General features: G+C 43.2%; 1 protein-coding gene across 1 annotated transcript in view; it reads left to right on the top strand.

Moving 5' to 3' along the window:
• TEX11 (testis expressed 11) overlaps positions 1-16,029 on the top strand; it is a 1,801,876-nt gene that overhangs the window by 291,950 nt on the left and 1,493,897 nt on the right. Inside the window, exon 6 of the mRNA XM_040406306.1 lies at positions 10,839-10,919. Within this exon, the coding sequence (XP_040262240.1) occupies positions 10,839-10,919 (81 nt within the window). The remainder of the gene's footprint in view (positions 1-10,838; positions 10,920-16,029) is intronic.

Raw genomic sequence — 16,029 nt, 5'->3', positions numbered from 1 at the left:
TGTAAAAAACAATATATAGGGCGAACGAAAAGGTTACTAAAAGTCAGGATTGCAGAACACATGACTAAGATCAAAACAGGATACGAGAAACATTCACTATCCAAGCATTTTAAATATCACCACAATCAGGACCCCTCCCTACTAAAATTTATGGCATTTGAAAAAATAGATATACACTGGAGAGGAGGTGATCATATCTCTAATATGTCAAGACAGGAGGCAAGACGTATATATGATTTTAATACCCTATTACCTGAGGGTCTTAACGCAGATTTTGAAATATTTGGTTTTCTGTAGATCAAGAGGTGGGTGCTCCCGACGGACGGGACATCGGTGTTTTAGCTGTAATACCAGCTCCCCGATCTCCCCTTAGTTGGGAGCCCCCACCTCCCTTACATCACTACGAACAAGAAATCACAGATGAATTTGTACTGATTTTAATTAAATTAATATTTTAATCAAACTAATATTAATATATTGTTTATATATATGTTTTTAATATCCTAACATTATATACAGAGGAGATGCGCAATTGCATAGTTTTATAATTATTTGTATTTTTATTTTCATTAATTTTAACATGTACTGATTATAAATATATATGAATTTAAGCAAAATATATTAAGGATTATGAAATAATGAACTTCTACAGAAATATATAATGAATTTTAGTTCAGGTCTATTTAATGTCAATGTATAAGGAGTAATAAATATATGTATATAATGTTGAACATCCTTATCTAAAAATGCAAGGAGGGATTTCAAAGCCAACTCCAAACCAGATTTTGGAATGATCCCTAATCAAGCAAATAAGGTGTAACCCGTTTAGGGTATATAAGGAAGTATTTTTGGATCCCATAAGCAGCTACTGAGGAAGAGGTCAGAGACCTTGAAACGCGTATAGCGGATGGGACCCTTATAGTGGACAAGACACCTTAACATATTGGAGCTGATCAGCACGCGCAGTTACGGACACGACCGCACAGACAGAGATTGAGATTATCCCTGACTTACCACAGGAGTCTTGAACCAACTAACAGGTAAAGACTTCCCCGGCGCCCTGATTACGTGCAGTGCCGGCAAAAAGCGCAGGACGCCAGCTACACGTGGGACGCACAGCGGCTACTTGGGAGCAGGTCTCTAAACCACCGTAACGACACCGCGGACACCGAGCATCGGGAGATATCCCACAGTGCCACAAGCAAACCGGGTGAGTGCACTGACCTGTGGTGGGACGCCACCACGGACAGTTATACACAAGCCGGACTTCAAACAGTGAGTACCACTGGATATATATACTCACGGACATACCGCATAAACCAGTGAAATACCCTCCTCATTTAACGCAAGATACAACTGAGACTCTATAACGTTAGGAACAAAGTTGCAGCGTTCATAAGGACATATGTTAACAATTATTTGTTTTTAATGATATATAATTGCTTTTATCAGTATAACAAAACTGCGATTTTTTTATATTTTTTATTTTTTTATAATAGACCAAGATACCATATATTTTACATACTGTCTATTTCTATCCTATTCTATTTTATTGTATGCATAATTTTATGATTTAATAAATGAGTTATAATATATTAGACCTGATATATGACAACAGATATTGAGTGCTCACTATAATATATTTATTTCTTCAGAAATAAATTTGTGACTTCAATCAAGATGGCAGCGGCTGGCCCGTCGCGAGCAAATTAGGGAGGTGAGTATGTTTTTTACACTATTTCAGGTTAAATCAATTCGCTACCACGAAGCACGAGGAAATTCGGCTTTGCTGCAAATCCAATTTATCCAGAAATTTGGATCGCATTCCACTTCGATGGATTTGAGTCGCTCATCGTTAATAGGGATAATTATTAGGGACAAACACTGGTATAATTGCTAGTTCTTGATAATTATCCTGTGTAAAGATATCACCTGCTGAATGAGCAAACACTTGTTCATCAAGTGACGCATCTTTCATGTGGTACATCATTTCATCATTTGTTTGCCCACAAACAATAAATCTCTATGAGGATAATTGGTGCATACACAGAAAATGCAGCTCTGCTCTAGCTACACAACCAGGCAATGATGGGGAACCAATTGTTTATCATGCAGTTTAAAGGGGGCTTTAACCAGACTCCTCGTTAAGATCTTGATACCGGTATCTGTATTGATCAAGAAAATCGTCCTGTAAGAAGTAATTAATAAAGGATCTTAACCTGATTTTAATAGTAAAGCTATGTCTACATCATTCATTGCCTGTGCCGGAAATCCATTAAAAAAAAATCGAAAAATTTGAGATGAAGAGCACCAACCAGTAAGTCTTGGAACTGTTTGCAAGGCCTTGGTTTTCCCTCTCAGGGATGGTCAAGTAATTTCGATACCCTGGAAGCAAATAGCATTAATGTTACTGGCATGGCACTCGACCACATGCCTTGCCACCGGGGTATCGGCCTCCTTTCTGATATCGTTGAGGTGTTACCCGATGCGGCGCCGGAACTCCCTCTACGTTTTGCCTACATACTGAGCTCCACACTCACATGACATCAAGTACACTAGGCCCGTTGTGCGACAATTGATGAAAGACCTAATATCGGATGTACGACTAGTCGTGGTGCTCATGAAGAGTTTACTTCTTTTAATTGAACCACACGCAATGCAGCCAGAGCATTTAAAAGTACCCACTAGCTGATCCCTAAAAGGATTAGTGGATTTAGCCATTGGTGTATATAGGCTGTGCACTAGTCTGTCATTGATGTTACGCCCTCTCCTAAACGTAATCGAGGGGTTGTCACCCACTAGGTGTCCCACATTCGGGTCCGCTTTCAGAATGCCCCAGAATTGTGACAGATTTGTCTAATGGGTTCATGGGCCTCATCAAAGTCTGCTATAATGTGAATGTGGTCAGAAGTATCCGGTCGCAACCGGGGATTGAGTAGGGTTTCCCTGTTACTGCTCAAAGCATGATGGTATGCTTGTCTCAGAGTATTCTCTGGGTACCCCCGGTTTTTGAATCTTGATCTGAGGTCACCCGCAGCCACCTGGAAATCCCAAATAGTAGAACAATTACGACGAATGCGTAAATATTGTGCTTTCGGGATCCCCTGTTTCAGGATCCCCTGTTTCAGGGCCCTTGGGTGACAACTACGCCTCTTCAACAAGTTGTTGGTGGCTGTCTTGTTCCGGAAAAGATGTGTGCCTATGTCACCGTTTTGATCTTTGAAAATGTTGAGATCCAAAAACGTGATGGTAGTAGGATGTATCTCAGATGTAAAGTAAAGCCCCCAATCAATGTTGTTGAGACATTGGACAAACTGGGCAAAGGTATCTTCATTGCCTTTCCAAAAAATCTGTATATCATCGATATACCTCACCCACAGGAGAATCGATGACACAAAATCTCCCATGGCTTCTCCAAACAAAACTTCACGTTCCCAACCACCCAGGTATAGATTTGCAAATGTCGGGGCGCAAGGGCCCCCCATTGCAACACCTTTTACCTGGTGGTAGACCTTGTTATTGAACAGAAAGGAGTTGTGTTCAAGGATAAAACATATCAATTTGAGGACAAAATCGTTATGGCGCCCCAAATAAGTACCTCTTTCCTGTAGAAAACCAGAGACCACTTCACAACCCTTATCATGGAGTATGGAGTTGTATAGGGCTTCCACGTCCAAATTTGCCAATAACACATCATGCTCAACATGGAGGCCATCCACTCTTTTGATGACCTCCATGGAGTCGCGGACATAAGACGGGAGAGGAATGATGAATGGTCTCAAGATTACATCCACATAGGTACTTGCTGGATGAGTGAGGCTATTGGTCCCTGAGACTATGGGTCTCCCTTTCAAGGGCACCAGGCCTTTGTGCACTTTAGGGAGACCATAGAAACATGCTATCTGTGGGAATGGTGGTAGTAAAAAGCCCAATTCAGAACTACTAATCATCCTATGTTGGAGGGCTTCTCTTAAGATGTGATTGAGCTCAGCTTGGTCAGATATTGATGGATCATTGGCGAGGATATCGTAACACATTCTGTCATTCAAAATTCTGAGACACGACAGTGTATTGATCAATGTCTAGAATGACAATGTTACCGCCCCTATCCGAAGGTTTTATCACAATCGATTTATCATTCTGCAGACTGAGCAGGGCATCCCACTCCACACTAGTAAGATTATTGAGCCCAAAGTCGTGTTCCTCTAAGGTGGCCAATTGACCTGTGACCACCCTGAGGAACACGTTCATAGGCATATGATCACTAATTGGTGGATTGATTGTCGACGGTGGTTTCAACTGGGTGAATGGGCCCTCACCGGGATCCTTATTACTTTCTTACCAGAGCCCGGCAAGGACTTGGACATCTTGTAAGTTCCCTAACTCAATCCCCAATTGTGTACATTGTCTTTTATCGTGAGTAGCAAAAAAAAATTCCATTTCAGCTTACGCACGAAAAGGTTCAAATCTTTGATCCATTTAAATAGGTCAAATTTATTGGTGGGTACAAAAGACATGCCTCTCTTCAGGACTTTATTCTCATCCATACTTAGTGGTCTATTGGAGATGTTAATGATTTGCATCTCATCAATGGAGATGGAGTCCTGTGATGGTTGCTCAGGGATCATTCCCTGTCCCTGAGGAGGTAATCGTAGAGTGGTGGGCCCCTTCCTAAAAAATTGCCCCTTTGGTAGGATCCCCTAGACCTCCTCCCTCTGCTCCTCCCTCTTCCACGTCCAGAGGTTGGTGCAGTATATTCCGCTGAGCCTGGTCTGGCACTCTCTGCCTCAGACTCAGATTCAGAGGAGGAAGGTTCAGTTTCTGACTCCAAGATCAGATTTTGTTTGGTATTATAGTCAAATACATGACCTTCCCTGAAATCAGCGGTATCCCTCAGATATTGAAAGTGCTTTCTCTATTTTAATTGAGAGGTCAATTTCTCAATATTTTGTTGAAGCACTTGCTCTTTACGGGGAAATTCAGAGTGACTGGAGATTTTTTTTTAGCAATTCTATAGGTTCAATTAAAGCGGTCGTATTTTTTCCATATACGATCCGCTCCTCCTCCAATAAAAGAGTCATCAAACGCAATGACGATTCAATGGACTCCTTTTCCCACGTGACTAAAAAAGCTGGAGATCGAATCCGTATGACCGAATATAGAGGGACACTCAAACCCCGTGGAACAACTTTCAACTTAAGATAGGTTTCAAGAGATTGGATTTCTCACCAACCCCTGAAATGGTTTTGAAAGAGTTGGAGATGCTAGGTGACTTGTTCTCTGTTGGCAACTGAGCATCCGAGTTTCGCCTCACTGTCCCAACTAGTTTTGTCCAATCCACCCGCCAAAAGTCCTGCCATCCCTGACTTTAATTGGGAAGTAAAAACGGGCTTACAATTTCAATAGTATCGCAGGTATAACCCCTGAATAATCAAATATACTGACAAAAAAGAGGGATGTTAAAAGGGACCAAAACAAAAATCTTTATTTAGTCACTAGGTATTGGGGGTAAACAAATAAATAAAACTACACTTTGTTACTACCCTACAACATCATTGTTCACGCAGGTTGGGCAGGTATTATTGTCCTAGCCACAGGGTAAGAAACACCATAGACCCTGGGCCAACCTATGCCCCAGCCAATCTGGACAATCACTGCTGCAAGGTCTATCTCATTAATAAGTTGTCTGTAGCTAGTACATAGAATATGTCCCGCTACAATATCTAAGCAGCAAGGGCAGGAAGCAGACCGTCACACACGCTGCTATTGAAGCAGCTGAGAGGCTGCAAAAATGCTCAGACCTAATGAGATGCTAGTACAGGGGCCCTATCTGATCTAGCAGAACTACCAAAAAGCAATGGTCTGGTAAACCTTCATATAGAAAATACTTTGGAAAAGGGAAGTGGTATATAGCAATAGAAAGGGGTGTGTTTGATTTTAAGTATCACATTTAATGATATACTTTTAAAATATATAAAAAAAATAATAAAACAATATTTTGCTATATACTAGCAGTGAAGTGGATGTTAAAATTGAATCAAATATACATTCCCTAACCATTTCTACTGTTAGAAGTATTCTCTTTAGTTCATTGCATGAGCTATATACAGGGTGGCCACGAAAAAGTAGCTCGTCTCCGATATCTCCCATGGGGTCAGAGATACACGTGTGAAGCACTGAAGGATCAGGCATATGCGTAGTCTGGAGACGGGCCAAAGTCAGGGCAGGCAGAATACTAGTGTATCCGAGAGACATGTCTGAGGACAGGACAGGTGGCAGTAGGGCAAATCGAAAAACAGGCTAGGGTCAGGTTAGGCAGCTAGAAGTCAGATTTCGTAGTAAGGCTGGAGTATGGTACAAGGGTAGTCAGACAGAGAATAACACCTTTGCTTATTACTAAAGACTAGGAAATCTAAAGCTCAGGCATCCTCTCACCTGAGAAGGTGCATTAAATACCCTGGGGCGGCCAGCTTTAGGTAAGGTTTCTCAGTGGTATTTTGTCAGGGGATATCTTTATTTATGCGGTGAATGCTCCCTTAAAAAAGGTATACCTAAGGGCCAATACTTACCGTATGTTGGAGGAGGAACTGCTGTAACATGCATACATTCACAGAACAAGCTAGAGATTTAAACAAATTATTCCACGAACAGAGGAGTTTGAAGGGGCATATTAAAAAAAAGAGAGACTGTTCTTGTACCAAAATTCCAAAAACAGGAAGATCACAAAATTGGGGTCATTGGGGTTTTTGATGAAGCTCATAGCTAAGTGACAAAAATACTGAAAAACATTGGGACATTTTGTTAGAAAATCCTGGTCTATGTAAAGTAATAAGGCCCCAACCTCAAATCACCTTTGGAAAGGGATGGAGTCTCAAGGATAGATTAATGAAGAGCTATTATCAACCACCACCGAGAATGGACATTTGGTTATCACGGATGCCTCAAGGCACATTCTGTTACGGCAAATTCATTGGCATACAAGCAATAACACAGAGTCCAAGAGGGTTGGACTGAGATGTAAAATGTAGAAGGATTTACAGACTTAAGAGTGTATCACCAGATGGCCTGAATGAGAACATTAGTTTCAAACCATTTTTGTAGCCCATAAAGGGTTTTGTCATGAAACATATTCTACCTTTTTCAAACAAGCAAAATATAGTATAGCCAGTGGGCTATTTAATAAAATGTATATGTATAGGGCCACCTCCGTTTGTTCTTTTCCTTATTTTGTCCATCTCACTTAGCTGGTTGAAAGTGCTCAGTTTAAATCTTCAACTACCACCAGCCATATGTCCTGTTAGAAGCCTTGACAGTTACAGGGAGAGAGCTGCAGCAGAAAGGACATACCCCCTGATCTGCCATAGATATACTAGCAGAGCTATTCAAGCAGTGAATGTGGAGATCTCTGGACCCATGTGTAGTACAGGGCTGGTTCTAGCTTCGTTAGAAAGTTATTGTAATGGACTATGTATATGAGGTCTGATTTTCATTTTTCAGATCATGGCATAAACCAGTGATGGCGAACCTTTTACAGACCGAGTGCCCAAACAGCAATCCAAAACCAACTTATTTATCGCAAAATACCAACACTGCAATTTAACCTGAATACTACAGTGTAATATAGTGTATCTTTCATGTACTTTATAATTTAGCTATAATAGCCTGCTTACATTCAGTGCGCTGCCTGTGCTGTTCATACTGTGCCCTGCGCTGATGAATGGCAGGAAAAGTCTAAGGCATATTGGAACACCGTAGACTTTTTCCAGGATGCGGGTGCCCACAAAGAGGGTTCCGAGTGCCACCTCTTGCACCCGTGCCATAGGTTCGCCACCACTGGCATAAACCCCTTGAATGTTCCTGTGTAATATGTTTCTCTGTCTAACTGTAGAAACATATGGTGTGAGTCCATACATTCTGGTAAGAGCAGTGTGTAATTGATGCTACGCTAATGTACATCAGCGGCATCATAGGCAAAGTACGCTGTAAGAGGCACTTAATTGCAACAATTTGATAGTTACATACACTTTTATACAAATCATGCTATGCTAATACATATGACTGCACCATATGCCCATTCAATAGAAGGGAGGCACTTGACAAATTCCAAGCAGGGGACACGCATTTAGATAATCATAATCCTAGCTTGTCACGGCCTCTGTTGTGTTCGCCGTAACACTGTAGACGTGCATGCTGTTGCCAGCGGCAACGTGTGTTTGTTGCAGCATGAAGGTGCCTACCTCTTTTATCCTGCTTCCCTTCCCTATTTGGTGCTGGAGGGGTTAACTATCTGGCTGGTGGGGATCTAGGTGTATCCTGGGTGTGGCCTTATGGCTCTTTATATCCTGGTGTTGTGAGTCTGAGGTCAGTTGCACTCCAGTCTTTGTGTGAGCTGGAGTGTTGCTCCTTTCCAGGATATTCCATCTGTCCAGTGGGAGGGCCTCCTATCTAGACATCGATGTCTCCCCTATTTTCCCTCTGTCCTTTTCCCATCCTCACTTGTTGTATTGTATGGTGTGGTTGGTGTTTTGGGTGTGTTTATGTCTAGTTCGGTGTTCCATGTCTGGTTTGTTTGGTGTTGAATTCCAGCATGGTTGCTAGACAAATCACAAGTTGGTGAGCAGCTCTGCCTGGGGCCACCATGCTTCCTGTCTGCATGGGGGTCCGGTGGTTGATGTGGATGCGGCAGGTAAGTGCATGTTGTTTCTGGGCTCTTACCTGCCGATCCAGTGGCTGTTCACTGGCTGTCCCTTTCCTTGTATCTAGGTCAGTCGAGACTCCTGTTCATCCGCGTCTGGGATGAACAGGTCATCTCCTGCTCCTAACCTCATTTCAGGGATCTTCAAGGTGACTCAGGGTCCGAGGTTCCTGTGTATGAGCCCACCTACCATCTGGGCCGTCTCATATGGTTAGGAGTCAGGGCCAGGATTAAGACGGCATTAAGAGGAGACCTGCTCCCTTTTCCTGGTGTCCAGGCCTAGCTGCTTCCCTGTTTTCCTATGCTATGAGGTGGGGAGTTTTCCCCCACTTCCCGCCGTGACATAGCTCCTTGCACACAACGAGATTAGCTGCCATGGAACAAGAGATGTTCTTATCAGTAAGGTTACACACACCCTCACTTTTAATTGGTTGGAGAGGATGGTGAACACCCAGAATAGGAGGACTTCAGTAAGCCACTGCGAAAGGGAAGCAGCAACCACCGTATATTACATTATACGGCAATCCCAAATGCTTCACCCTTAAGAGCCAGTAACAGTGAAACCTATTGGGGAGGGGGTTTGTTTTTTAATTGAAAGGTTTAAGGACAAGTGAGCAACAGGTCCAATGTTTGAAAGTGGCTGGGGTCCACCCTTATCAGGATGAGTACTCCATTGCAGCCACACTTGCCAGGAGCCCACAACTGCATAGCCAGATAATAGAGTACGTGTACCTTTAGTATATTTCAGATAACACACTCCGGGGCGGACTGGGAACTTAAAGTGGCTCTGGAAAAAATATGATAAGTGGCCCCGTTTTGTAGTTGGGTCCAAATTGATGGAAGGCAGGGCCAGCAATACTATATTGTGGCAAATTATACCACCACAACAAAGCCAAGTACCACAGTCCATCACAAAATACAGCCAGCAGCACAAAATACATCCCCAAAAACTTCAACTGGCCAGCCACCTGGGCATCGGCCCATCGGGAAATTTCCTTGTAATATCTATGGCCAATCCACCCCTGAATACTCCTCTAGCACTGGAAGCCGGTCAACTTAGACCTCTATACAAGTGATGAATGAGGAAGTTGCCGTGGTACTACATGGGGCTTGAGTGTGTGGTTGTACAGTTTATAACCCCAAAGAGTCCACTAGCAGATTAAGGGAACCTAAGTCTGCAGCACTCATAAATAAAGATATCCTTGAACAGAAACGTGACTTGACCCACCCTGTGAATTATCTTAGGCAATGAATAATTATTGTACCCTAAAGAGTATTTTATTAGCAGAAATAATAAAAGTTGTATTTTAACCTTTCCAAAATAATCCAGACCCACTCAGTATTGTGAATTTGATCAGTCTGGGACATTATAGAGAGCAGGAACTCCCCTATCCACACGTAATTGACAGCTGTTCTTCAGCACTATCAGCTGGGACTGGACAAATAATTTAACATTTTCTGCAATGTAATCAAGGCAGATTGTAATGCTGACAAAGGGAGGGGGCTCCTTATGCACATATTAGGGGAAAAAAAATCTCTAAATTAATTTATATGAACCCCAAATGACTTAAAAAAAATCTACAACTCCACTCACCCTGCAAAAACGCAGTACTCTAAACAGCTATATAGATGTACAAAGTTCTGACTGAGGAGAAAGTTGTGAGACAAAAATATTACTGCCATCATCAAAACTGGCTCAGACTTTAATGGGGTTTTCCAGGTGTTTTATACTAGTGACCTATCCTCTGGATAGGTCATCAGTAACTGATCGGTGTTTGAGAAGGCACTGGTGCTGGCAGAAGCACCGCGGCCTTCTCACTGCAAAGTGTCATACATTGTATAGTGAAGTCACATGACCTAGGGAAAGTTGAGTGAAGGCTGCAGCGCTAGTGACAGCTGATTGGCGGGGGTCCTGGGTGTCAGAACCCCACCAATCAGATACTGATGACCTATCCAGACAAACTCTGTAAAGACCAACCCATAGGCACTAAATTTACCACTGTGGGTGCTGTAATGTGACTGTATAGATGAGCAATGGAATACCTGAAGACACAGAATAGAACGTGGAAGTAAATAGAATTGTATTATCCAATAATCCCTGTAAAAAGAGAGAGAATAATTTCTTCTGCATGTATTTTTACAGGCAGTGTATCTGGAAAATTTTGAATTGGCTTCACATTTGATTCAAAGATGCAAAGATATGTTACAGAGACAACCAAATAAGGTTAGTTGTTCTTGAATATATAAATATATATATATATATATATATATATATATATATATGAATCTATATAAATATATACACACATACTGATTGACGATTATTAAATTATGGGAGATATTTGGTGATAAGGTTATATATAAATTTAACAATGTAATATTTGGCTTGGCCAAATTCTTAATTGCAATAGTCGTACCTACTTATGTGTAGCAAATTTTGGGCTAATAGAAGGTAGTCCTGAGTATCTCCTCTAGGATATGCAAACTGTAGTGGCTGTGATGGGGTACTGCAGCACAGCTCCCATTAAAGTGAATTGGAGCTGAGCAGCAGTAATCCAGCATGGCCACTACACTTTGAATGCTTTGCTTTTGGCTCCATTCAAAGTGCTACTAGTTCTGGCCCTGGAGGCTGCAGGGAACACGATCAATGGGGATACCACGTGTCAGACCCCCACAGGCTGGATATTGATAACCCATCTTGAGAATTGGTCATTAATATTAGGAGACCAGAAAACCCTTTTAATATTTTTGATGCAGTAATTTTCATATCTGTTAAGAAAGGCTAGTTTCACACTAGTGCTAAAATGTTTATTGCCAAACTGCTGCAGCACCACCATGCCCCATTGACTATAATAGGACCCAGCGGGCATCCGGTCTGTTTACGGCATTAGTGCAGAGATTCGGCCAGACATTTTTTGTTCGGCCTAATTCTGGCACTAATAACAGAAGCAGGCCGGATTCCCGCCTGGTCCCATTATACTTAATAGGCCCTGACGGGGAAAGGTAGTGTTCAGCTAAGCCGGATGCGATGAATTCCGGCAGGCTGTTCCTCTACCAGAACTGCCTTCTGTAACACGTTAGCGCTGGCTCTGCTATTTTAGGCAGTCCCATAATGGCGAATAGAGAATTGACCGTGCATGCATGGTGCGCCCTCTATTTACCACTATGGGCCTTCCAAAAATAGCCATGTGCGCCTCCTTTGTTATTTTACCATAGTAGTGAATGGAGAACACGCTACTCATGACGGCATGCTCTCCTTCACTTCTGGGCCACAGTTCTGGAGATAGAGGAGTAAGCTCCAGAGGTGGGATCAGAACATTACCCTATTTATATGCCATCAATGTCTGAGATGAGTATAACCCTTTAAATGCATGCCTTCGTCAAAATTTCTCACCAGCATATGTCTCTTTTCCTCAACTTAAACTAGATTCAAACTAGATTTTTTTTTGTCACACTACACAAAAAAATCATGTTAAATCACTGTGTATTGAGTAGTTTGAAAAATCGCTTCCAAATAGCTGCAGCCAGGTAAGTAGCTGAAGCAATTCAATTACCGTATTTTTCACCCTATAAGATGCACCGGCCCATAAGACGCACCTAGGTTTTTGAGGAGGAAAGTAAGAAAAAAAATATTTTGAACCAAAAGGTGTGCTTTTGGTGGGCTTTGAACTAATGGTAGCCTGTGAATGACACTATTATGGGGGTCTGTGGATGGCACTGTTATGGGGGTCTGTGGATGGCACTGTTATGGGGGTCTGTGGCTGACACTGTTATGGGGGTCTGTGGCTGACACTGTTATGGGGGTCTGTGGCTGACACTGTTATGGGGCGTCTGTGGATGGCACTGTTATGGGGGCATCTGTGGATGGCATGACACTGCTATGGGGGGTATCTGTGGATGACATATAAAAGCATCTTATGCTATTTGACATCCACAGATCCCCTCCATAACAGTGTCAGCCACTGTGAATGACCCCCAATACAGAGGCTGGGGGCTGGAATCTACACTAGTTTTTAAATGGCAGCGGGGGCCCAGTGCAGTCATTGTATTCTTTTGCACTGGGCCCCGCTCACTGTACTAATGGTATCTACTGTAACTGCAGGCAAGCAATGTTTAACTATAGATATGTTCGATCCAGCAGCCTGTACTTACGATCATAGCAGGCTGGAGGCAGGAGGCAGGAGGCTGGGCGGGTGGGCGGGTACTGGCAGCGTAACTTCCTACGTCATATGCCTGCGCCGCCTGCTTCATTCATAAAGTGGGCAGAGCAGGCACGTGACGTAGGAAGTTACGCTGCAAGTGCCCGCCCGCCCGCTCTGCCTCCTGCCTCCAGCTTGCTATGATCGTAAGTAAAGGCTGCTGGATCGAACATATTTATAGTTAAACATTGCCTGCCTGCAGTTACAGTAGATACCATTAGTACAGTGAGCGGGGCCCGGTGAGATAGAATACAGTGACTGCACCGGGCCCCACTGCCATTACAAAACTAAAGAACGGCCCCAAGACCCTCCCCCCCTCGCTGATAAACACGCCGGCCGCGCTGTGCAGCTTGCGGTCGGCGGTGTATCAGTGTAAAAACAGCAGCATTCGCCCCATAAGATGCACTGCCATTTTCCTCCCACTTTTGGGGGGGGGGGAAATTGCGTCTTATAGGGTGAAAAATACGGTACTAGAGAAAAAGCAGCGATTTCAGTGATTTTATTGGCAAGAATTTTTCATGTTACTCTACAGAGGAAAATGTAGTTTAGAAATTGCTCTGAAATCCCAACATCTTTAGCTACTCACTTGTCTGCAGCAATTTCGTAGTGATAATCTCTAGCAATTAAATCGCTCCTGCAACATTCACTTCGCTGTAATAGTTCTGAAGTAATTTTCAAATTACTCAATGCATTCCCTATGGGCAGAGATTTCATAGCAATTTTTTTGTAGCGTGAGAAAAAAGTGTAGCCTCAGCCTAATGTGTTAGGTAGTATGGGCTGATGAATTTGAGATTCACCCAACATACACCAGGGGTCCTTTCCAGGCCAGTTTACTTTCTTGGTGGCAGACCCCCTGAGCAGCCATAGCTGTAATATGCTGTGCAATGATTTATAGTCCAGTCAGATCTTTACTTGTGTGAGATTACCTATGTGTACACATTCACCACATTTTTGAATGCTCTCCTCAGAGACCAGCCCGTATTTATTCATGTGAGTAAATCCAGACATTGTTGTAAATTGGGCAGAGTTTGACACAATTTGGCATATCTAGTTAAAAATAAATTGTTCCTAGCTTGCCAAAGGGGTTTGGCTTAGCTGGAAAGGCATCAACACTAGGGCTAAGGCACATTGCCCATGCCAGACAATTGCCAACTTTGTCCTCAGTTTTATATCTGCACACAACCATATCACGTCTCCCAATGCTCGAGTCTGGTTCATCAAATGGCTTTGGTAGGTTTCCCAGGTGGTATTGAACACAGTTCCACAATATCCTTCTGGAAACCTGCCCATGTTCTTCCCTTTTTTGACCTTTACTGTACTTCAAAGAAGGTGTAATTTCCTTTGTACATGTTATCCCTCCTCCAGGCTCAGGGGTTTCTCTTAATATTGGGAATTGCATTCAGTCTTATTGGCAGTCTGATTCACATACATGCTTGTGAAACATAAATATTGACTGGGATTTAGGTGGAGGGGCACAGTTCCCAAGTGTGGTCTAGCTGTGGCACAGGTGATACACCTAGATCTGTTTACCTGAGATGCCGTGTACTTCATCCATTCCAACCAAAAATTGCAGTCAGAGAATCCTGTTTACACTGCCAGTGTCTCCTCTACTGTGAAAAGGGATTGAGCTCTTGTGCTGGGAGTGAACTGGGGGTAGGATTTGGGACAGGCCTGTTTGTGATGTCCTTAAAGTAGAACTGTCCCCATGGCCCATATTTATCAGATGGATACTTTCTCAAGACATACATTCCCAAGTCAGTTGGTTGGGGGTATTCTATTGTCAATTTTAAGTGATGACCCTCCTCCCTCCCCACTGCGGGCCCCCCTTTGTCGGGAGGATATTTTTGACATGTTTTGAGCTGGGTTTTTCCCATATTCTTGCTACTTAAATGCATTCTGGTTTCAAGAGGTTTTCCCTTTTTATCTTTACTTTGCATTCCCTCAACTGGTTTATATCCCCAGCTGGGTAGAGACTTTGAGGCAAACAGAGGAGATGCTCTTTCCTCCAAATCCTGTCTTCATCAGGACCTCCTTCTTTTTCAAACCAGACTTCTTTCTTCTCTTCTGATGCTGCTTCTTGTATATCTTCCAGTGTTTCTTTGGTGAGAAGGAGTCCACATGGCATACCTGTCTCGTCCCTTGCGACCTTAGATCGTGTCTGGGCTATCATCGTCTTCACCTCCTCCCTTTTCCTCATTGCAGCCTCCTTCGCCTCTTTATCAGCCCTGGCGTTTCATTGAGTTTCTGGAGTATCTGCTTTTAAGTGTGCCTTGACTTAGGCCACCTGCTTAGGGAGTGTCAGAGCCTCAGTTAGCGCTTGCACAGCTTCAGCATGTTTTACAGGACTTCCACTTGCCGTGATAAAATTGCGGCTCCTCCAGATGGGGCCGAAGTCATGAGCTACTCCAAAGGCGTATCTAGAGTCCGTGTATATGTTGGCAGTCTTCCCCTTCTTGCAGGCCTTAGTGAGGGCTATCAGTTCAGCCTCCTGGGCAGACTTGTCAGGAGAAAGAGGGTAGGCTTGTAGCACATCATATAAGGAAGTGACTGCATATCCAGTATGATATCTCCCTTGATTATCTGCGTTTCAACATCAATCCACAAACAGATTGAGATCAGGTTTGTCCAACATTGTTTCAGTCACATTTGGGAGAGGCTCAGTCTCTTGTTTAATCAATTCTAGGCAATCATGGCAATCTCCAGAGTAAAAATCATCATCAGAATACACATCCCCCTCCTCACCCTCCTGAGCAATCACCCCTTGAGGAAAAGGAAGGAGGCAAGCAGGGTTGAGGACATGACACCTAGAGATAGTAACAGTGTCCGGGAGGAGAAGTGAACACTGCATACAAAGATGTCTAGCAGCTGAGAGATGCTTCGGCTGAGTTTGCTGGAGAATTGCAGAAATGTCATGGGGGGCCAAAATCTGTAGAGGGTGACCCAGGACAATATCAGAAGTTTGTCCAGAAGAAGATGACAGGTGTGAATGTCTCGTATACAAGAAGGGGTTCCTTGAGCAGCTGGATCCAAGCGGGCTGAGTAGTAGCCCAGAGGCCTGTTCCTGCCCCCGTGGCTTTGAGTAAGGACACCAGTGGCATTTGCCTGATGTTCCATGACTTACCATCTAAAAGGTAG

This window comes from Bufo bufo, chromosome 8 (assembly GCF_905171765.1).
Source record: "Bufo bufo chromosome 8, aBufBuf1.1, whole genome shotgun sequence".
Lineage (NCBI taxonomy): Eukaryota > Metazoa > Chordata > Amphibia > Anura > Bufonidae > Bufo > Bufo bufo.
This window is presented reverse-complemented; position numbering and strand designations above follow the sequence as displayed.